General features: G+C 36.2%; 1 protein-coding gene across 1 annotated transcript in view; it reads left to right on the top strand.

Moving 5' to 3' along the window:
• The first annotated feature begins 2,215 nt into the window (after nt 1-2,215).
• Nucleotides 2,216-25,049, top strand: part of KCND2 (potassium voltage-gated channel subfamily D member 2) — a 483,545-nt gene continuing 460,711 nt past the window's right edge. The window contains exon 1 of the mRNA XM_081147460.1: nt 2,216-4,776. Coding sequence (XP_081003586.1) covers nt 3,662-4,776 — 1,115 coding nt within the window. The 5' untranslated portion in view covers nt 2,216-3,661. The remainder of the gene's footprint in view (nt 4,777-25,049) is intronic.

Raw genomic sequence — 25,049 nt, 5'->3', positions numbered from 1 at the left:
GTACTTCATAGTCGTTTTATTCATAATAGCCAAAAACTAGAAGTAACTGAAATGTCCTTCGCTTAATCAAATGTCGTAATAGTCAGCAATAAAAATAATGGACTATTGATACATGCAACAACTGGATGGGTCTCAATGTAATTTGGAGCAAAATAAAACAATCTTGAAAGGTTACATTGCATGATTCCTTTTATATAACATTCTTTAATTGATAAATTATAGAGGACATCATATTAGTGGGTGACAAGGGGTAGGGAAGGTGAAGAGAGATAGTGGAGCTATGAGAGAGTTTTCCTGAGATGGAAATCTTCTATATGTTTATTGTTATAGTGGTCACACAAATCTACATGTGTGATAAAATTAGGCAGAACTAAGTATAGCTCACAAAAATTAGTGTATGTAAAACTGGTGAAATCTGAATAAGGTTGGTAGATTCTGTGAAAGTCACTTTCCTGGTGATGATATTGTACTGTAATGTGTAAGATGTTACCTTTGGGGAAAACTAGGTGATAGGTATAAGGTATCTCTATTCTTCCTCACAAGGGCATGTGAATCTATAATTATCTTAAAAATAAACTCTAGATGCAGTATGAAGAGAAACTGGTAATTAGGGTGGAATATACAAGACTTATTAGGTCACTGGGTGAGTGTGTGTGTTTGTTGAAGGAAGCAGTGAAGGACAGGACAGGGTCTATGCTGACTACCAGGTTTCTTCCTTGGGCTTTATTTATTAGGAGAAAAAACAGAGTAGACAACTGGAGAAGAGGGTGACTGAATTCAATTTTGATCTTGCTGAGGTTATTTTCCATCAACCAAGCAGAGTATACAAAATGAGAACTCCAGAAAGAAGAACAGGAATCCCTGGGTAAGGGAAGCATATAGAATGTTCTGCTGGATTCTGTTTACATAATCTTCATAATTTGCAGGATTCTGTAGACATTATTTCTAGGGCTCAAAAGTCAATTTAATTCAAGATTATATATCACAGTCCATTTAATTTACCAACCAAGAACAGTTAACAAGTCGTGAAGAGGTAATTTTCAGGTAGAAATCAGACATCTCTTCTTAATCAACATAAATGAAACTTCACTATTTCCAAAGGCCTTTATTATTATTATTCAGTCATCTAAAATTAATTTTCAAAGGCATTTCAACAAGAAACTCTCCACATCTCATTCTATATCCATCAAAATGCAGACTCGAGCCTGAGTAATATATCTAAATGCTAAAAAGATGGGTGGGGAGTAGGGGATTTGAGGATGTTTGTGTGAGCTGATTCTCTGCTGGCTCAGTTCATTTTGATTCTTCACCTTTCTAAAGCATCCAAACCTTAGGGATAGATTTAACTTCCCTCCCTTCACGCCATCTAGTGGTTCTACATGGTGTAGGTTTGGTTTTAAAAAAGATTCCTAATGACTGGGGGGCGGGGTACACGAAAAACGAAACGGTTGGCCGCGACAATTTCCTAATCTCACACCACATCACTGACTCCTCACAAGGACACCTTTAACTACTTTAACCGTTTTAGGTGTGCACGGAGATGCGCAGAGAGCGCGAAGGGGATGCACACTCATAGCTACTCACGTCCCTTGACGCGGACATTTAGAAAAGGGGTCTGAATCCTTCCTTGTCATTCGCAAAGGACAGGGAAAGGAGTTGTGGCAAGATCTAGACCGAGCCTACTGCCAGACTTTTCGACAAGTTGGATAGATGACGTATTAACCTCTGCAACATTAACGTCTGGCTTGAACAAATAAAAAGAAAGAGAAAGAGGGAAAAGCACTTAAAAATTCTGCCGCGGGGCTTTGCAGGGCTTGCCCCCCCCGCCCCCCCCTCCCCCCAGTATCCCCCAGAAGACAACCAATTCCTGCGCGTTCCGCTCCACTCACCCACCTTCCAGGCTCCTCTCTCTCTCTCTCTCTCTCTCTCTCTCTCTTTCTCCCCCCCCCCCCCCTTTTCCCACGCTCGCCTTGAATCGGGACCCAGGGAGGCAGAAGCCCGGTACCGGTCCCCTTCCTCCTCTCCTCCACCGAGACGCTGCAGCCCAGCGCGTGCAGCCTCCCTTTGTTCGCCGAGGCTCGCCCTCCTCGCCTGGCAGATCCACCTGGATGCTCTCCTTCGGTGACATTTTGCACCGAGGCTGGTGGGTGGCTGGGGTGGAGCGAGAGGAGCCCGAGGGGGCGGGGGCGAAGAAAGGTCAATCCCAGGGAAAGGCGGGGAACGCGGTGCATAACCTGCGTGGCGGGGCGTGCGCTCGGTTATTTATTTATTTTCTCCCTATTTATTGATCGCACGAGCAGAGCGGCGCGGGGAGCCTGGGGACATGCAGGACCACCCACCGGCGGGGAAGCAGCGAGCCGCCCTCCCGCGCACCCGCGCTGCCGAGCGCCTCCAGCCTCCGCGCCCCAGCGGTTGCCCGAGAGGGCCCCGGCCCCAGCCCCGGCCCCGGTCCCGCAGCGCCACAGCCCCTGCAGCCCCGCAGCCCCGGAGCCCCGCAACCTCGCACCGCGCAGCCCCGGCCCCGGCGATAGGGGCGGCGCGGTAAGTTGGCAGGAGCGAGTCCCCTCGGTTCGCCTCCTCCGCACCTTTTGAACTTGTTGCTGCTGCTCTGCTGGCCTGCGTCCGGCTTTTGGAAGGTGAAAAGGAGGAGGGAAGCTCGGAAGGATGGGGGAAGGGGAAGCTGTGCTCGCTTGAGCTTATTTATGCTCCCCTGGCGCCTGGACTCGGCTGTTTGGGAGCTGCTCCCTCTGCGTTTCCCTTTTCGGGTGCACGGCGAGGAGAAAGTCTATGCAACTCAGCCCGGGTGCACGCTCGGCCAGGTACGTACCGCAGGCGAGGCGCGTTCCGGGCGCAGACAGATGCTGCTGCCGCCGAGGCGGTGGCGGCTGCCAGCTCCGGGGCTCCTTAGCTGTCACACTGCACCTGAGCTGAACTTGAAAAGAGAGTGAAGGGGCGATTGGACGAATGCTTTTGGCAGACACAAGGGGTGCTTGTAGGCCAGGCGAGGAGGAACTATACTGACGCCCCCACCGCGCCCGCCCCACAGCACCTCCATCTCTCTCAATACAGCCCGAGGGAGAGAGGTGGCCCCCGGGCTCCCACAGAGACGCGGGGCAGTGGCTGTGATCGCATCTGGAAGCTACAACAGGTCGCCTCTTTGAGACTCCGCTGGCGGGAAGGGCCACTTGAAAAAGGAAGGTTTGAGTGAGTCAAAAGGGAAGGAAGGTGTAAGCGTCCCTTAGTTCGTCAAAAGAACAGCCTGAGTGACTGCCCTGCGTTTCCTCCACCCTACACAAAGCATACTGACCCCCGGTACCTGCATGTCAGAGGAGAAATCAAAGACACCTGTTTGAAGAAATTGCTGCATCTAAAGTGACTTGTGTACTTATTTGTACCCGGAGTGGCCTGGTCCAACTGCTGGAAAAGGGTTGGTTAGGTTCTTTTGGGTGTGATTGTTAGGACGCTGTGCTTGCCAGATAGCTGTCTTTGAGGGAACCGTGCGCTTCTGAGAGCTGTGACTTCACCAGGAGCCCCACCTTGGGATAAGGGGGGTCCTTCCGGACCACCTGACTCTGCAGCATTTATTTGACAGCAGGAAGTGGGTGGCTGCGGCCACTTTCACCTACTCCAGAGGCGCTTCTCGCCGCCAGGCCGGGGCACCATGGCCGCCGGGGTAGCAGCATGGCTGCCATTTGCAAGGGCTGCGGCCATCGGGTGGATGCCGGTGGCCTCAGGCCCCATGCCGGCTCCCCCGAGGCAGGAGAGAAAAAGGACTCAAGATGCCCTAATCGTGCTGAACGTGAGTGGCACCCGTTTCCAGACATGGCAGGACACCCTGGAGCGGTACCCAGACACTCTGCTGGGCAGCTCGGAAAGGGACTTTTTCTACCACCCGGAGACTCAGCAGTATTTTTTTGACCGTGACCCAGACATCTTCCGCCACATCCTGAATTTCTACCGCACTGGGAAGCTCCACTACCCTCGCCACGAGTGCATCTCTGCGTATGATGAAGAGCTGGCCTTCTTTGGCCTGATCCCCGAGATCATCGGCGACTGCTGCTACGAGGAGTACAAGGACCGCCGGCGCGAGAACGCCGAGCGCCTGCAGGACGACGCGGACCCCGAGGGCGCGGGCGAGAGCGCGCTGCCCAGCATGACGGCGCGCCAGAGGGTCTGGCGGGCCTTCGAGAACCCCCACACCAGCACCATGGCGCTGGTGTTCTACTACGTCACGGGGTTCTTCATCGCCGTCTCGGTCATCGCCAACGTGGTGGAAACAGTGCCGTGCGGGTCGAGCCCGGGCCACATTAAGGAGCTGCCCTGCGGGGAGCGGTACGCCGTGGCCTTCTTCTGCTTGGACACGGCCTGCGTCATGATCTTCACCGTCGAGTACCTGCTGCGCCTGGCCGCGGCCCCCAGTCGTTACCGCTTCGTGCGGAGCGTCATGAGTATCATAGATGTGGTGGCCATCCTGCCTTATTACATCGGCCTGGTGATGACAGACAACGAGGATGTGAGCGGCGCCTTTGTCACCCTCCGAGTCTTCCGTGTCTTCCGGATCTTTAAGTTTTCCCGCCATTCGCAAGGCCTGCGCATCCTGGGGTACACCCTGAAGAGCTGTGCATCCGAATTGGGCTTCTTGCTCTTCTCTCTCACTATGGCTATCATCATTTTCGCTACAGTCATGTTCTACGCGGAGAAGGGGTCTTCTGCCAGCAAGTTCACCAGCATTCCTGCCGCCTTCTGGTATACCATCGTCACCATGACAACACTAGGGTAGGTGCCCTCAAGGGAAACGGGGTGAAGGTTGGATATGCGCGAGGTGATTGTGGACCCGCTGAAGTTATATAATATATTAGAGGAAGTCATTGTTCTCTCTTCTAAATGGGTTAGGAAAGCATCTAAATGGTTTTGACGAACTCTTTTGATCTATGAAATGGGTGTGATATAGAGATTGAAATACTTAGAGTTGAGTATTGATGTTGCCTATTGATGCCTAAAAGTGATAAAGAAATTTTAGAATTCCTGAATGTAAGGGGAAAACCATAAATATTATATTTATGAATACATAAAAACATAGTAAGAATGAAAAACACAAAATTTGTGCCCCAATAAAGGTACCATGTATATTGAAATGCCTAGAAAGTGATCCAGTGTATTCAAGTGAAAAGTTTTCATGTACATTTGAGGTACCATTTTCATAGGAATCAATGCTTTTGGCACGCATTGTCCCTCTAAGAACTATAATTCTTACTTTACATTATAAAATATAGATTATAAATATTATTATAAAGGAATTTTGTAATATATATGGGCATATTCCGGTGTATGCATTTTCACTGTGGCTGATAAGTTATGCAGTTTTAGAATATCAGGGCAGAAACTGATCAACTCTATAAAATGCAGTGAAGTGATATTTACAACATATTTAAGACTATAGGTTCATATTTAAAAAAAAAAAAAAAGTGACTGTCATCCACCATTTTTTGAGAAACTACAGATCTCATCAGTCAGTGGATTTGTGACCATTAAATAAATGTAGAAGGTAGAGCAGTACCTGGTGAGACTGATGGTCACCAAGTGCTGGCTGCATTGTAGAATTTTGTGCATTCTAATGTCCTTCTAGAATTATTTTGTGCATTCTTTTGTTTGGGGGTAATGGTGTTTTGCAAGCAAAGGGGCATATTCTGAATTAATGCTTTTAGAAAAATAAATTTCAAGTTGGAATTAAGATTTTTTACATTGGAGAAAAGAGAAAGGTATGAAATGATTAATATTAAGTAACTGCAGAAAAGTAGCAGCATTTACATATTAGGGAATCTAATAAAATAAGATGGTTAGAGCTTTTACTTTTATGAGTTCTTGGGTAAGCCAGGTAGTGATAGTGCCCTTTCTTCAGCTTTATGCTTCTGTTCTGGCATAGTTAATCAGTTCAATAGGGGTTTGGTAATAGCTATAAGAAAAAAGTTATTCCCAAGGCTGCTTGTTCAGTTCTGTGTTTCTGGCTAATTTAATTGCCTTCTTGAAATGATAATGTGGTTAAAATCAATCTAATTTTTTAGACATCTTGTGGTGAACAGAATTCCTCATGTTGTCATATAGCCAACTGATGAAATATTTTATATATGAAGAATTTTTGGCTAAGCTAAATAGAACATTATAGTACAGTATAACATAATTTATAATTTTGAGTTAGTCTCGCATGTTTTTTGAAGTTCTACTGGTGCCTTTTCAAAAATGAATTAGTGAAAATCCATATTCTATTGATTATATTTCTCTTTTTCCCTGTTGATAATTTTGCGACAAATTTTGAAGAAGATTCAGAATAGTATAGGTGTTTAATTCTTATCAAAGAGGAATATATATATATTTGGTCTTGTTGTTTTTTTGTCATTTGAATTCTTTATTAAGGACAATTGGATAGTGCAAATCAATATCAGGACTTCAAAGAAGAAGTACATATGAATAAAAAAAGGACTCTGTGTTAAGAGGAAGTGAAGGAAGAAATATTAAAAGGAAATATGTTTTTAAAAATCTGGTGTCAATGGCAGTGTTTTTCATAAAGTATCAGTGTGTCATTTTAATAATATATAATGTCTATAAGATTGAATATAGGTGTTATTATAAAGAATATGGTGAGATGTTAATTTCATCCAGCTAGAAGTTCTATTCTAGACATGTGAAGTTAGTATTGTTTTAAAATTAGTTTCCTGAAATGACTTTCAAATTTTTATTTTATTTTGAAATTCATTTTTGTTTTCAGGAGGACAATGAGGAAATGTTAACCATTAATGACATTTTTATTATATAATAAAATGCTTTAAAGCATCTACTTTTTGAAATAATTTAAGAAACTAAATCATGGTGCTTGAGTAAAGTGAAATGGATTTAATTCACAGAATTCATATATAAATGGATTAGAAGAATTAAATATACACTTTCCCAGAACTTGGAAGCAAAATGGAGTTACTTTTAAGATTTAAGTTTCATTGAAGTTGAAAAGTTTAAAGTTCAGGAATTAAGCTAATTAATGATCCTGATGGAATATAGTAGTCATACTTTTAAGATGTAGAAATGTTGATGCAATCAAACTAAAATCTATTTGTTGGAAAAATATATGAACATTTAACAAAACATATGTATTATAATATAGCACAGTTTCTTAGGAAAATGTCTTCGGTTTCTCACCAAAATATATTTATAATGTATTTTATAAATAGAGGTTTTTTTAATCTGCCTTTTTGTGTCTTATCTTTGGTTGCATTGTGACTCAAAAGCTTTATTTAAGAATAGGAAATATTCAACAAAATCCATTGCCTAAATTTATTTTTTACTCTATAGTTTTATACTTATAAGATGAAGTATAAGGTATAAACTTGCTGGAAAATGTGCAGTAGTTGAAGCTAATATCAAGCTGTGTCTGATAGATGGCCAAGAATTTCCCATTACACTTTCCAAGCTCTTTATACATGGCTATTATTTTTAATGGAGTTAATGTTCATCAATTAATGATAATAGAAGTGAAAATGGAATCTTAGATAGTGGTTATCAAAAGTTTTAGCTCAAACATCTAAAAGAGCGGAAATAGCCAACAGCTTTGTAATTCAGAATTGGCAGAATTATCTCCTCCGTCTCAGGTCATTTTAGAGAATAGTCAGTTGGTCTTTTGGTCTGAAGAAAGGCTTGGGTCTTTCTTAGAATTATTGTGTATTCATCTAATCAATTTTGTGCTCCCTGAAATATCAAGTGTAGCATTATACTATAGCTTAACTATGCTTGTTCTAAAAGTAATTATTTAACTTGCTGGTGAAATGAATGCTTTAAAATATAATTTTAAGCTTAACTATTTCCATTTAGTTAAAGTAGAAAATATCAAAAGCACAATTTTTAAAAAGTCAGTAAAAGAAAAAATTCGATTTTTAAAAATAATGTTTAGATTGAATGGCCGTGCATATCTACTTCTCCATTGCATCCTTCCTTTCTGTGCATATTTATTGACCTGCATTAGGCCCTGACTACCATTTCATTTCCTTACCTCCTTTCTTTCCATAATGTAACCTCTAATTACTGCCTTAAACTGCCTTGGGAGAAAAAGAACCTGAAACTCTTCCTTTGTCCTAATGACCTTTGGGAGATAGCATCTAGGCCTTGCTTTTCATTCAGGTGGAAGTACTTACATGTGCCAAATTTAGGAAATTTCAAAATGATCACCAATTATCAAAAACAATGCTGTGAAAATACATTTAACAATTTTCAGCTTCAGTTTACCATTGTACCTCATGTGCATGATTTGTGAGTAAGAAGTGGTACAGGGTGGCATATTAAATAATTGTAGGATATTTTTATGTTAGGCGACATCTGCATTCTTGGTCATGATTATTTACCATTTAAACCCTTCTTAAAAAAAACACAGAGACTCATGACATAAAACTTAAGAACTTGAGAAGTGTCCTTTCTACAGACATTACCACTTCTGTAATTTTAAAACAAAAATGTTTTTAGTATGTGAAAAAAAGTTACTACTTGGCATTTCTATAAAGTTTGTGTTTAGAATGAACTTTATGATTTAATTACATAAATCATATCCTGATTTATGAACAAATATAGGAAAACAGAAAGTTCGCTTACAGTGTACATTCATCAGAAACAAATATGGTGGAATTACACCTATGCTGTCATAAAAAACTTAGTGTAGTTGTCTATTTATAAGACTCAAACACTAGCTCTATAATATTTCAATTTAGCAGGTTTGGTAAATTGCTATTTTAAAAAACAAAAAAGCAAAATAGGTTTCTTTGTGATTTTCTTAATAATTTAGCAGGGAAATTCCCTTTTTTAATGGCATAATTGGAGCAGGATTACATATTTAATATGTTCTATATATTATTTCATATAACATATAAGTATGTTGTAAATATTATATACAACAAATAAATATATTATTTTATTTGTTATATTTATTTTACAGCATATAACATAGATTGTTACATAACATATATGTTATAAAATATATATTTTAAAAGAATAAACTTTTAAATATCTTCTTGTTATTCATCACAATTCTGACTACATAGCCTTGGGGGAATGTTGGGAGTATATCTTGCAGAATCATTTATGAAGAGACTTTTACTTTACCCAGCTGTTACTGAAAATGGATGGAATTATTCTCTCTTGGCCAGCATCTTAAATAAATACTGCTAACAGGTTGATTAAATACATCTTTACAATATGGGAAGTACCAAAATTTATCATTCTATTGAAAAGCCATGCTATGAGTATCATCCATTTTTATTTTGAAATACTACAACATATTTTTATAGAGTTCTTTACAGAGCATGTTATTTGATGGTAGTTGAAAAAGAACTTTTAAATAAATGTATAAAAATGGGATATATATGTATTCATTTTTAGCAATACGGTAACCAAATTTTGTATTTTGCTTTAGTCATTTGACAGGAGACAGTATTTGACATTACATACATATTTTTTGGTCTACTTTATTTTTAAAAAATATATCTTTATTGTTGAAAGAATTATAGATGTCTTCCATTGACCTTCTCCAACCTGCTCTTGCCCCCTCCCCAGGCCTCCACCACACCATTGTCTGTGTCCATAGTTATTCATATATGCATGTAAGTTCTTTGGTTAATCTCTTCCCACCACTGCACAATCCCTTTCCCTCTGAGATTCATCAGTCTGTCCCATGGTTGAATGCTTCTGGATCTATTAGTTTATTTTGTTTATTAGATTCCTCATATAAGTTAGATCATGAGATACTTGTCTTTCTCTGACTGGCTTATTTTGCTCAGCATAATGCTCTCCAGGTCCTCCCCCGCCCCCCGGATGCTCTCTCAAAGGGTAAGAAATCTAATTTTTTTTACAGCTGCATAGTATTCCATTGTGTAAATGTACCACAGCTTTTTTTATCCATCTTCTACTGATAGGCAGTTGGGCAGTTTCCAGATCTTAGCTATTGTAAATTGTGCTGCTATGAACATAGGGGTGCATATATTCTTTCTGATTGGTGTTGCAGGATTCTTAGGATATATTTCTAGAAGTGGGATCACTGAGTCAAATAGCAGTTCCACTTTTAATTTTTTGAGCAAACTCCATACTGTTTTCCATAGTGGCTGCACCAGTCTGCATTTCCACAAGCACTGTACTAGGGTTCCCTTTTCCCCGCATTCTTGCCATTCTGTCACCTGTGAGGTGATACCTCATGTCCTTTTAATTTGCATCTCTCTGATGATTAGTGACTTTGAGCATTTTTTCATATGTCTCTTGGCCATCTGTATGTCCTCTTTGGAGAACTGTCTATTTAGGTACTTTGCCCATTTTTTAATTGGAGTGTTTGTCTTTCTTTTGTTAACTTGTATGAGTTCTTTATGTTTTGGAAATTAACCCCTTATCAGATGTATCACTAGTAAATACGTTCTCCCATTCAGTGTGTTCCTTTTTCATTGTGTTGATGGTTTCTTTTGCTGTGCAGCAGCTTTATAGTTTGATGCAGTCCCATTTGTTTATTTCTCCTTTTTTCCCTTGCCCTAGGAGATGTATTGTCAAACATATTGTTACTAGAGATGTCTAAGATTTTGCTGCCTATGGTTTCTTCTAGGATTTTTATGGTTTCACAATTTACATTTAAGTCTTTTATCCATTTTGAGTGTATTCTTGTGTATGGTGTAAGTTGGCGGCCTAGTTTCATTTTTTTGCACATATCTTTTCAGTTTTCCCAAAGCCATTCATTGAAGAGACTGTCTTTACTACATTGTATGCTCTTGCCTCCATTGTCAAATACTCATTGAGCATAATGACTTGGGTAGATTTCTGGGTTCTCTGTTCTGTTTCCTTGATCTATGTGCCTATTCTTGTGCCAGTGCCAAGCTGTTTGATTACATTAGCTTTGTAGTAAAATTTGATATCCCGTATTGATTTCCCTCCTATTTTGTTCTTTTTCTCAAGATTAGTGTAGCTATTTGGGGTCTTTTTTGGTTCCACATAAATTTTTAGAGTATTTGTTCTAGATCTGTTAAATATGCCATTGGTATTTTAATAGGGATTGCATTTAATCAATGGATTGCTTTGGGTAGTATGGACATTTCAATGATGTTAATTCTTCCAATTCATGAACATGGCATATTCTTCCATTTGTTTGTATCTTTTTCTGTTTCTTTTTCAGTGTAATGTAATTTAATTTTTTGAGTACAGGTTTTTTACCACCTTGGTTAACTTTATTCCAAATTATCTTATTTTTTGTTGTTGCAATGATAAAAATGATTTTTTTTTTATTTTTTTTTATTTTGTCTTTCAGAAAGGTCATTATTGGTATAATAAAAGTGCAATTGATTTCTGGATGCTAATTTTGTATCCTGCTACTTTGCCGAATTCATTTGTTAAATCTAGTAGTTTTTTGGTGAAGTTATACTCTAATTCCAAAACCAGATATAGACATACATACTTTTTAAATGTGTATATTTATACATTTTAAAAATGTATACATTTTAATTTCTTTTATAAACATTTACTTTGCTGACAAAGGTATGTCAAGAAGGGATACTGTGTTCTCTCAGCATAGTACCCCAGAGAATGGGCCATTTTCTAATTTTTAGTGGTTCTATGGTACTTTGCTTTCTTTTTTGGATTTCCGTTTAGACTATAGATTGACTTAGTCTTATCCTTATTTTTATTTAGTTATTTCATTCAATTTTGATGTGTATATTGCATTTGTGTAAACTTTCTTCTCCATTATACTCAATCTTGAAAATGAGTTAATGAAGATCAAATTTCTTACCTAATTTCTGAATTCCTGATGATGGGAAACTTAGCAGTTATTTATTTAAAATCCATCATTTTACACTTGCAAGACTTATTTTGTGGATTGTGCATAGTTAATCAAATAGCAGCAGGATTCTTTGAAATTTCATGTTTTGCTCCTCTTTTTTGAAGACCTTAAGACATTATCTGGGAATGTACATTAACAACTTGGGGGTTACTGCTGATGCTACAGGGATAAGAAAAGGAATACATTTGCTTTTTATTCCATTCTCTCCTAGTTTTACTCTATGACTCACTCCACATTCCTCTGTATTACTGCTGGCTGTGCATTCATTCGTACAGCCCTGAGGTTTACCATGATGGTGTCCAATTGATATAACACCACCCTGTGCTCTCATCTCATGAACTGTTAGGTCGTTTGTCAGCAAACTACCTGGCCTGAAGAAGAAGAAAGTCAATCAATTTTTTTTTTTGCCTAAATTACCTGAAAAAGCTTTGGCCTGTGGGTTGTTAAAACTCTACAATGTAACTTCTCTTTCATTGAAATAACAAGAATGTGAAAAGAACATTCACTGAAGAAGGAGTATTATTTTTCCTTCAGAACTGTGATATGATTCACTCTTTTCTCCCCTCTCCATATGGCTTTCATTGTTTTATGAGCTTATATATATTTTCTTCTCTCATTGGCCCACTAGTTTCAGCAGCTGGACTTGACAGTATGGGATATGTTCTGATATTGAAAAGAAACCTAGGGATAAAACACCATCTAGATTTTTGTGCACGTTTATACTGCTCTTTGTTTCAGTAGATTCCACTGGAATTTGTTGCCCTTTAGTTTTCTCCTTTGAGAACCAGCCTTTAACTTTGACCTTCTCCATGAAGCCTTCTCAACCTCCGAAGCCTATATCACTTGTAGTTGGAATTACTCTTGATATTAATAAGTGCTATTTTATAGATAGTGTATGGTTTTACTTCTTGCCTTCCTACCTAGATTGATAGACTTTTGAGGTTTGGCTCTATGCCTTTGGAACTTATTACCTACTAGTTCAAGATTCATATGTAGAAAAATCTGTATTAATGTGTTGCTGATCATGATGTGAGATGATACCTGCACACCATGGAGAGAGTGCTTTAGCCAGAGAATCATGCCACCTCAACATTATCAGTAACCTATTAATCTAATATTTTGCTTTGCTCAATGTTAAAACGTGAAATTTACTATTTGAACATTTTATCTTTGAGTGTACTACAATCCACTCTTTTTATTTTTCTCTTTGGGTGGGATATGAGACTTCTGCATTTTTGATCTGCAACTAATTCTTCAAATATTAAAATTAATGGTGGCTCTTTTTTTAATCAGTTTGCTTTCTGGTGAAGACTGGGTTAAGCACAGAAGCCTCTGGAAAGCATATGGAGATATCTTATAATGTAAGTGAATCAGCACTGGAATATACTGCCTTCTCTTTCAAACAGCTTCCTACCTAAAGATGAGCAGGCAAAGAACCCATAGGTCAAAAAATACTTTGATGACCTGTGGCAAGTGTCATCTTACCAGTAAACACTAAGAGGCACCTTTTACTTTATGCAGGTCTACTCATTTATGAATAAATTGGAATTGCTTAAAAATAGTAAACTATAAGCTGTAAATAGCTTAGAAGATAAGTGTAGTCTCTCTCAGGAATAAGTTTTCATTATAAGTGATTAAAAGGCAGGTACACAAAATACACGTAGCTACATATCCTGGCATGGCGCGTTCCATTTTGCAGTGGAAATTTTGACAAGTCAGTTATGCAAAGAAGATTCAAATCATAAAAAGTTTGGGAGAATAGGGTGTGAGTTATCAGAAGTTAATGAGAAAAAAGTAACACTGAAAGAGTAGGATGATGGTTGAAATAATGTCTAATAGAACAGGAAGGTTTTGTTCTAAAAGTAAAAGGTCTTCTCCTTTTGGTTCTTATGTAGGCCTGATTCTTCTATCTTCCTCACTTTCTTTATTTTTTAAGAATAACAGGAATAGTGCTTTTGGAAACCCAAAGTTTTACCAGCAGCATATATTTTCAGGAAATCAAAATGTGACTCATAGAGTTCAATTCAATTTAACATATTTTGTTGATCACTTACTACCTGTCATTGATCACAATAGTAAACATAACTGCCAACTTTCTGACCTTAAGAACTTTGTAGTCTAGTGGGAGAGGCAGAAAATAAACATAAATATGTAATTCCAGGTACTGGTGTCTGCTACACGCAAAATAAATCAGGGTAAGAAGTGAACTATTTTGAGTAGGGGACAGACAAGACCTTTCCAAGGGGTATATTTAAACTGATGGCTAAAGGGAGTAAAGGGAGTTATGTGAATATCTAGATGAAGAGCTTTTGAGGAAGAGATAAAGGAAGTACAAAGAACTCAAGGAAAACGGAGGCTTGGTATATTTCACCTAAGGCCACTGTAATTGAAGCAAAGGAAGGGAGGGGCTTAGTAGTAAATGCTATCTGAAAAGTAGTTGGACAAGATGATGTAGAACATTGTAGGCCATAATAAAGACTTCTGGTTTTATTCAAGACATAATGGAGAGATATTAGAGAGTTATGAGCATACAGGACATAATATGATTATCGTGTTAAGATGAACATAAGCTCTGAAACATTTCCCCCCCCCAGTGGCCATTTTAACATTAATTTCTTCACCATGTATAAACCGCATTGTTTGTGGTCTCTGTTATATTTACCTTAACTTAAAATTTATATCAAGTTATTCGTGAGATTTTCCAGAAAAATGGAGTATTTTATAAGAATGCATGATTAAATTATTCCTGTCTGACAAAAATAAAACTAGTTCAAAAGAAAAATGATTTTTTGTTGAAAAGACAAAGTGGTTCTCAATAGATAAGGAGCTATTTGGGAAATTATTGAAGATTATTATTTATTTTGATGATAAATTTGCAGACTTACAGTTGTCAATTCTAATGTCAGTGTTCAAGAATATCACATATGCTTTTGATTCTATTTAGAGAATTTTCATTTCTTTTTTTCTCACATTGCAGTAGGTACATATATATCCTCTTCAGGTGTTTTGTTATTTTTGTGAGTTTTAAAGAAAAAATGGTGTATTTGTTTTGAAATCTGTGAAACTTGCCAGAGGATATGTATTTTTCAATTCAAATTAAATTGGGACCATGTGTGTAGCCAATGTATAATGAAAATTTACAGAGGCAGTCCTTCAGTAAGAATCACCATGCTGCAGAGAAAACATAATCAAGAATGGATAACTGGAGAGGACTTAGGTCAGAAGAACAAGAATTGGATTAACAGCATAAAAATACCAAAAAAAATAATTATGGTTGCTTCCTAGAAGAGCAACTTGTAAAAATAGTTCTTGAATGCAAGGGAATTCAGTGTGGCATCTCACTTTTGCATTCTGCTTCCAACAAAAGATCTGCTCTCCAGGTAATTCGCCATCCTACCCAATAGTTCTCTGCAGAGGCTATATTTCTGATAGAACAAGCCAGGATATACGAGGGCCATCACAAGGAAAATGTTAAACATCCTGGCATTCCCTGTCCTTTGCCTGTGATGAAGTTGTTAATGCAATTACACTCTCATAATTAATATCCTTTATTAATTTTCACTGGGGACTGGTTTCCTTTCATCTTGCTGCAGGAATCAAAGCTAAATATATGGAAATATTTAATAACTTCAGCTATGTGTTTCAACTTAAGGACAACCATATCCAAGCCAATTATATGAAAAATATCAAATCTGAATATATCTCACAAGGCTTTGGTTTATTCATTTTTGTGAAATTAAGAATGAGGATTGGAGTTGATATTCAATTAATTTTCCGATATTTTATAAAATGATATATTTAGTATATTTATAAAGTATAACTTTTTGCAAACATCTGCAACCAAGAAATATTCATATTCTCCACTTATATTGTACAGTTTATCAGAATATTACTGCAATTAGAAAAAAATTATGCTAATTTCAAGACATCTCGTAGGCATTCAGATGGGATATATCACTATGTAATAGGATATATGAATAAGTGTCAAGGGGAAATTACTTTTATTTTAGGAAATTCTTAATTATGGAAATGAAAATGAATATTATTTTCAGTCCTTCATAGATAGTCTTGCAATTTTGTCATGTTTGTAATAAAAGGCAATTGTTTTAAAAAGCACAATTAACTTAAAGTGTATATATATGGTGACCTGTTGTCTTTTTAAAATATAGCATTTGTTCTTTTGGCTTTAAAAATTACAGGAATTTGATGCAAAATGTCAGGAGAAAAAAGTAAATATTCTAATAAAATAAAGAAGAACGTAATTTAGAAAATGGTTATAAATTCTCCTTTATGAAAATAGAGCACTTTCTTTGTTCAGGCATGGTATGGTCCTAAAATAAAGTGCCTATTGATTTTGCACAGAACTTTATTATATTCATGTAAAATGTCCAACTACCTTTATAATCACCTAAATGAAAAATAAGATTATTTTATTTCAAAAATAATTAAAGGAAGTCTTTTTCAGTCAAGTAGCAAATTTTGGCAATATGCTCTACTATATACTATTTTGTGCCAGACTTTGAGTTCATTAAGAAATCACTTTACAGATATTCACATTTCTTTTACTTCTACCTCCTTATTGGTTCCCACATTATTCAGTGCCCAGTTTCTGGATCTATACCTATTGTTTTAAATATTACTAAAATATGTGTGAATGTACAAAGTATACTCAAATATACATTTAAGAAACACAAACATATGCATCAATACAAAAATGTATGGATATGTATTATACACATGTGCATATGGCACATACCTTCTCCTTTTCTTTTTCTAAGAGGACACAAAATTAACTATTGATGATAATACTTTTAGAAATCTGGGTATGTGGGAGATTAAAAGAATAATTTTATATTTCATTTTTTACCTTTTTGTATTTTTTTTATCAGTCTGTTAAAAGAGGGCTCTCTGGTGACATTTGGGGCCTTCTCTCTTATTTCGTATTTTTCTATATGAAAACGTTATGAGATGTTATTTAAAATTAAAACCCCTCTACAACAATCCTCTGATGATGCACTCAAAATTATTCTAAATATATCACAGCTGTATGATGTTAGTCAAGTTACTTAAACTCTGTTTGCCTGAGATTTCTCTTCCATAAAAATAGGTGAGCAATACCTACCTCATACCACTTGTATGGAAATTAAATGTAAATATCTGAAGTTCTTAGAACATTACCTTCTATGTAGGTGCTATATGAGGGATTATTATTATATTACTATTATTATTAAATATATGATATTAAAATAATATTAAAGGTAATACATTTTCCTTGGGTAAGAAAAAGTAGTAAAGAAGCAGGAGGAAACTTTGGGGGGTGATAGATATGTCCATTGCCTTGGTTGTGGTGATGCTTTTCATAAGTGTATACTTATTCCCAAACTCATCAAGTTGTAGCCACTAAATATGTACAGCTTTAAAGAGAGAGAGAGAGAAGGAGGGAGGGAGGGAAGTAGGGAGAAAGGTAGGGAGGCAGGAAGGAAGGAAGAGAGAGAGGGAGGGAGGGAGGAAAGAAGGCTATTAGTAAACTACAAATACAAGGAAAAGAAAAAGCCCCTAGTATCAGTCACCCAATAGACAACTAGGCAGGAAATGATAGTTGAAGATGAAGAATTATTAATTGAAAACGCATCTTAAATCAATAGGTATTTCCTATTAGGAACTGGGATTTTGAATCACCATACCAAATTTTTGTTGTTGAATATTTAGCAGTTTATAAATTTGGGTTACCAAATTACAAAAATTCTATGTCTCTGGAAATTTGTTTTGACTTGAAATACTTAATCAATCCTTTATTATTACTTACTCTGCTGATTTTCAAAGAGGATTTGAAACAACTTACTGACAAATGAGCCAAAAAGATTAAATAAACAAGTGCCAAGTATTAAATATGAAGGGGAAGTGATGGAGAATAAAAGTTATGTTTAATAAAGCATTACTGAGCATAAAATAAGCTCTGAATTTCCTGGCAGCTAAAGAAAAGAAAGTGCAGCATGTTTTACAGTTCTATTTATCCAATAAAGGAAAGTATCTCACCCCCTGAAGAGTTTTTTAGAAGAGTACAGCAGGTTTTTTTACCAATGTAACAAACCAATAATTTCACAAAATATTTATAACTATTTTTTGTTTTGCTCATATAGTATATAAACTTTTATAATGCAAAATACATAATAATACTTTAAGAATACAAAGGTGTTTTCATAGGAAATACAAACCCTTTGATCAAAATATACTTTCAAATCATTACAAGTTTCATATATAGTGTTTAGCAAATTCTTAGTGTGGACTAAAGACTACCAGAATTAGGATCACCTAACATACTTACTAAAAATGAAGATTTTTGGCATTCACCTAAAACAAATAAGTCTCTGGAAGTGGGAAGCATGACAACTACATTTTTACTGCTCACATCAAAATTTAAGAAACACTATGTGGTCCGGCCAGCATGGCTCAGGGGTTGAGCATCAACTTATGTTCCAAGAGATCATGGTTCGATTCCTGGTCAGGGCACATTCCCGGGTTGCAGGTTCTAACTCCAGTAGGGAGCGTGCAGGAGGCAGCCGATCAATGACTTTCTCATTATTGATGTTTCTCTCTCCCTCTCCCTTCCTCTCTGTGAAATCAATAATGATATATTAAAAAAAGAAAGAAAAAGAAAAAGTATCTGGAAGAATGTATGTTGAGCCTGCCATTATCATCCTGGAATATTATTGACCTTGGACTGGAATTTTGAAAAGGGGTAAAAACAAACCATTTAAAATAATGATCTAGACAAATTAGCTAAAGTGCTATTTTTTTATATTAATAAATATGTAAAGAGAGAAGTGCAATAATTTTGAATATAGGTGATTAAACTGAATCTTTATTTCAAAAGCCCTATTCTATCCTGTGCTAAGGAATAAGGTCTTACAGATATTACCATTAGTACTGCTGTACTGGCGAACAACTGGAATAAAGAAGACACACTGCTTCCTTTGGGAATTTAGGATTTTGAGTTTTTAATGTTACTGATTTCCTAACATTGTCAGGAGTAGGTGGGCCGAGCTTTCCTAATGCAGGCACAAGTTAACTGACCAGTTGATCATAGTGAAAATAGGAAACATCAGAGCCTCAGAAGACGGGAAGAGCTTATGAGAAGCAAGACAGCGCTGTGTATGAACATGATCTAAATCTCATGAGATGAGAATTGGGTGAATTTTTTCCTCTTTTATTTTCTTCTATATAGGCAGAAAGTTGATTTTTAAAGGATTTACTTTCCAAAGAGGATAATTTTTAGTCACGTGTTAGAAATTTCAACTACGGAGGACCTGAAGATAAAAAACAGATTTTTGTTGGATTCTTAAATTATAATTGAGCATAAGGGAAGTTGCTTGTAAAAATTCATTGAATGGCTGATTTGATATCGAGCTTTTAAATTGGCTTTTCATGGCCATTAGCTTGTCCAAAATGAAGTATGCCTTACACCCTTTCCCAAGAGGTCTAAGGGTAAAGAGACCTGTCTTGTGAAAGTGTGACCGACAGTGTGGCCAGGAACTGAAATTCATTTCCTGCCTTGGAGGATGCTATCTCATTAGCTATGGTTACAGGATTTCTGGCCATAAACTTTTGTGTAAAAGGAAACCTAAAGTTAGAAATTACGTTTCAATCATAAAAGTGCTGATAAATGTACTCTCATGCAAACTCAAGTGTTCTTTAGTGTTAAGTGTTCCTGACATAACATTTTGGAATCTTGGTTTAAAGTGAGATTAGTTAGATGATACAGGTTTATCCCAAGTCACATAAATAGGAAAGAAAGTCTTATAAACCCTCGTAATGCCTCTCTTCCTGAACAGAATAGATATGGGTAGACACACACACACACACACACACACACACACACACACACTCAGAAAGATGGGGAGAGAGAAAGACATATAGATGTAATATGATCCATTTAATGGAATAGGAGAGTCTACATTTATTGGGCCCCTGCTCTGTGGCAAGCATGACCTGCATAGACATAAACAGTGTTATTTTTTCATACAGAGCATTGGTTGCCCCCCTCCCTCTTGCTTTGCCATATTTCAATTCCCATAAGCAAGTAAGACAAATGAAAATAAGCTAAATAATTTAAAAAGAGGAAAGCGGCAAAACCAAATTAAGAGCATTCCACTGAAAATATGTTTAAGTTCAAACAGCTAGAAAATTAAAAAATTAGGCAAACTCTTCTAGCTAAAATAAAAAGCTGAAACCAAAAACAATAGAACATGTTCTGAGAAACATGACTAGATTTTTTTTTTCAAGAATGTTTTAAATACTCCTTTATTTGAAATGAAATACTTTTATTATTTTCCTCATTTTCTTTGTCATTTCTTCTATTTATATATATGCATGTTACATTTCCTATACTGTTTCAGAGTAAATTACATACATGATGGGCTTTTACTTCCAAATACTTTAGAGAGTATTTCTTAAAATTAAGGATTTTGTTTTATATACCGTAAGACAGTTACTCATTTTAGTAATTTAACATTGATGTATAATATTTCTCCTAAACTGTTTTTGGTATTTCAGTTTTATAAGTTCACCTAATAATGTCCTTTATAACATTTCTTTTATGAAACATTTATTTTTTCAATTACAGTTTACATTCAACACTATATTGTATTAGTTTCAGCTATATAGCACAGTGGTTAGAGAGTAATATTCTTTACAAAGTGATCCCTCCAGTATTTCAAGTACCCACCTGGCACCGTACATAACTATTACAATATTATAGACTTTATATCCTATGCTATACTTTACATCCCCATGACTATTTAGTAACTAGCAATATGTACTTCTTAATCCCTTTACCTTTCTCACCTACATCCCCAACCTCCCTCTCCTCTGGCAGCCATCAGTCCTTTCTTTGTATCTAAGTGTCTATTTCTATCTTGTCTGTTTGTTTATTTTACCTTTTAGTTTCCACATATAAATTAAATAATATGATATTTACTTTTTTCTGCCTGACTTATTTCACTTAGCATAATATAATCTAGGTTCATCCATGCTGTCACAAATGGTAAGATTTCATTCTTTTTTATGGTCAAGTAATATTCTATTGTATAAATATACCACTCTTCTTTAGCCACTCATCTATTGATGAGCACTTGGGTTGTTTACATTTCTTGTATTGTAAATAATGCTGCAATAAACACAGGGGCATATATATTCTTTCAAATTAGTGGTTTGGGTTTCTTGGGACATATACCCATAAGTGGAATCACTGGGCCACAAGGCAGCTCCATTTTTAATCTTTTGAGGAACCTCCATACTGTTTTCCACAGTGGCTGCTCCAGTCTGCGTTCCCACCAGCAGTGTACAAGGGTTGCCTTTTCTCCACATCCTTTCCGACAATTGTTGATTTATTGATGGTAGCCATTCTGACAGGTCTGAGGTGTTATCTCATTGTGGCTTTAAATTGCATTTCTCTGATGATTAGTGATGTTGGAAGCATATCTGAATTTTAATATGAACTTCTAGGAGAATGTCAGAGAAAATTCACCAAAAAAAGCACATGTCCCTGAGTAGGTATGCCAGTTAAAAAAACTTTATGCTTCGACCAAAGGTTTGAACCTTGAAACATAAAATAAACAAGTCATTTTATCTTCCTGAAGAAACCATTAACAGCTGTCCTTTCTTTGCACCTTGGGCCAGACATAAACATCAGCCAATTAATACACATTCCATGCTCCAAAGTTCTGACCTGCTATGAAAATCTGGAATAAAAACAAATGGTTTTGTAACTTTTTTTGTTTTTGGGTTTTTGTGGGGCTTTTATTTTTTTGGTGTTGTGGGCTCAAAAAAATTTCAAAACAAATTTATTTAAAGGTGTCACAATAGCTTAGTTCAGGCATTTAGGTTTAAGGGAAGTAAGAGTACACTTTTTTTACTCCAAGTAAGGAGAATTCCTTTAAAACCAAGCACATGGTTAATGATCAATATTACACTTGGTAAATTAGCAACAAAATAAGTTTGAACGCTGTAATATTCTGCCCAAACCAGTCCCAGGCACTGTTTAACAACCAAGATGCATATTAATTTTGTTGTAACTTTTTGATTTAGAGGAATCTGTTTTATTGAAGAGATAGACATACATTTAAAAGATAATTTATTTCTAAGTCTATATTAGATTTGTTTATTTATAGTATCCCTAGAAACAAAATAAGAAAAGACAATCTATGGATCTATAATGTACTACTTGAACCTTGTGTGTTTAAGGTGCCTCAATGCAATATTCCTGCTTACAAAAGTTCTCTCTTCAAAGAACCTCAGACTTCAATTGAAATCTCCCCTGCCTATAGGTTTTGTAACAATGGTTAAAACATTGCTTTGCTGATCATAGATGCTAAATAAAGATTTTCTTTATTTTCGGTAGAATTAGAAGCCCAACCAATTTTAGGGACTTATATCACTCACAATATAGTACTTTCTAGCTACTTCTCTTCTCAGCTGCACATCCTCTGACGCACAAATATCTACATATAGAAATAAAATTACCACAGACACAAAGTCTTCAGCTTAACATACATTAAAACAACATATGAAATAAACTTTCAGAGTTTTGACACTTCTGGGGTATGCTGATTGATTCCTCTGTAGAACTATTTTGCAAATCTTTATTCATTTTCCTTAACCTTCAAAAGAAATCCCCTCCATTTCTCTGTTTTTTCTCTCATCCCTCTGCTGTTGGGCCATAGATATACAAATCTATACAGAGCCACTCTTCTGAGCTTCAGAGAATAATTTCCAGATTTACATCATCAGGAAATATTATGACCTTGCTTTTTATAGACAATCAGCATAAGAAATCGCCATATACAGAACATTTCCAAGTCTAATGCAAAATCATTAAACACAGAGTATTGTATAGCTAGCACATTACTCACTATTCCATGTATTAAGTGCCATGGAAATATATATATAAAATATATATAAAAATATATATATATATATAAAACATATATATAATATATAAATATAAAAATATATTTATATATATGTGTATATATATATATTTTCCTTATATGCTAACTCCATTAGAATTTGGATATTTCTTATATGACTGATGAGATGAATTCTCCAGCATGTCCAGGGTCACCAGTAATGGGTGCCATGAATAATGAGTGATGCCGGCCATAGTGGGGAATGGAAGATAATTTTGTGTGTGTTTTTTTAACCTAGCTTAAGCAAAGCCTCAGTGGCAGAAAAATGCCTAGCGTATTCTGGATGCGATGAGTAGAATTATTTGGCACTCATATATCTGTTAAATGTTGACTGAACAAAATCTAGAATCTCTTGTTACTTTTTGAATCTTAATAAATTCTGCTGTGAGTGGGTTTGAAAGTAATTATTGTAACACTAAGAATTCCTTCACTTATAATTTACATTTGTTGTCATATTTGTATTTTTACTTTCTTAAATGTTTTCACCCTCTTAAGTGATCAATAAATATCCACGGAATAAATTAAAAAGTTGGTTAAAATACCTTTTTGAATGCATAAGTATTCTACTCATATATATGATATTGGAGAGACAGTTCTATCAGGAGGATGGGATAGAGATTGAATTTGATACTTGAGCCCACAAACAATCTGTGATACATTGACGTATTACTTGTCCTCCCTGTAACTATCTCCTGCCATCACTTTAAGATTTCTGTTTGTTAATAAACTATTAAATTGGTGTGCATTGGGTATTTCATACAGTTGAACATACTGGAGCACTATTGTTTAACAGAAACAAAGATGATGCCCAGAAACACAGGGCAAAAAAATGCACAGTCATATAAAAAACCTAGCAAGTAAACACAGAATCCAGATTTCATTTAACTCAACTTATGGACTGTTCCTATGTGCCAGCTGATATACTTGGCACTATGAAGAAAATATGTAAGTATGAGAGAATAAGTTCTGTGAAGAGCTGGGATTTTACTCACTGGCTGACTTTTCAGAGCCTGGATGTAGTTTAAAAATATATTTGTGTTTGTATGATATAAAATGGGTGAGGACGTTTTTATGTTCTGAAATGAGCGACTGTTTGCTTGAGTTGGAAAAAACAAAACTCACGCATCAATTCTTGTAGTCAAGCTGCTGTCTGTGGAGCATATGAAATTGCAAAGATATTTGAACATGGTTTTTCTCATATAAGTGCCTCCTTTCCTCTTTTTAGGCCTGTCCTAGTAATTAGGGAAGAATGGCTAGGATGCGTGAAAGCTAACTTGTGAGCTGATTTCTATACCTGTTGTTTCCCTTCTCATTTTTTGTTATTAAAGCATAATTGGTGTTTGCTTTTTTCCAAAAAGTCTAAGATCACCTATATCCAATGTAGTTTTAAATAATGCACAGCATAAATTGATAAATAATGCAGTATTGCCATTGCGAGTACTATAATATTTGCTCTCTAATATAAATATGTTGCCTCAGAGATAATTACATTGAAATATATAGTCTTTACTGTAAATTTTCTAGTTATATTTTGAAAGACACATTTTTATGAGAAAGCAATTAATTTAAATATTACTTCTCAATTTTCTTAGTGCTTCAGCTCCCTTTGTCTTAATTAATTTTCACTCACTTGCAAAGGTATCTAAATCCCTTTTAATTTCATCTTGGTTTCTTATGCCATCTTATTCCATGATACTTAAATAAATTCAATGGTATGTTCATTGATAGAAACATTCAAGGGAGATTTTTCAAATGGTAGTTCTTTATATTCTTAGAATAATAGAATTTTGAAACTAAAAGTTTTCTTGTAGATCACCTAGTCCAAATATCTACCAATCGAAAGTCTCTCTAATATATGAACTTCTATGAGTTTTTTGACTATTCTGTTTAATTGAAAGTTTAAGGCAGCCAATTTCTTTGTAGCACAATTCAAATTTTTATTAAGTTTTTTTAAAAAATCGAGCTGACATGCACCCTTCCTCTGTCGCCCATTTATCCAAATTATGTTTTAGAGATTGACCAGAATATATTTTTCTTTTCACTTCTTTTCCAGGGCTGTACTTGAAGAGAGTTATCATGCCCCTCCTTAGTATTTTCTCTGCTGGGTTGAACTTACCCAAGTCATTCAAACTGCCATGTGATTTCTGAATACTCCCCTACCCACTGCCTTCATCTCAAATCCTCGGAAGTTGATTTAACTGCAAGACAGTACATTGAGATTGTCACCTACCATGACACAA

The sequence above is a fragment of the Miniopterus schreibersii genome, assembly GCF_964146895.1.
Source record: "Miniopterus schreibersii genome assembly, chromosome: 9".
NCBI lineage: Eukaryota > Metazoa > Chordata > Mammalia > Chiroptera > Miniopteridae > Miniopterus > Miniopterus schreibersii.
The sequence above is the reverse complement of the archived record's forward strand: the minus strand, read 5'-3'. Positions and strand labels throughout refer to the sequence as shown.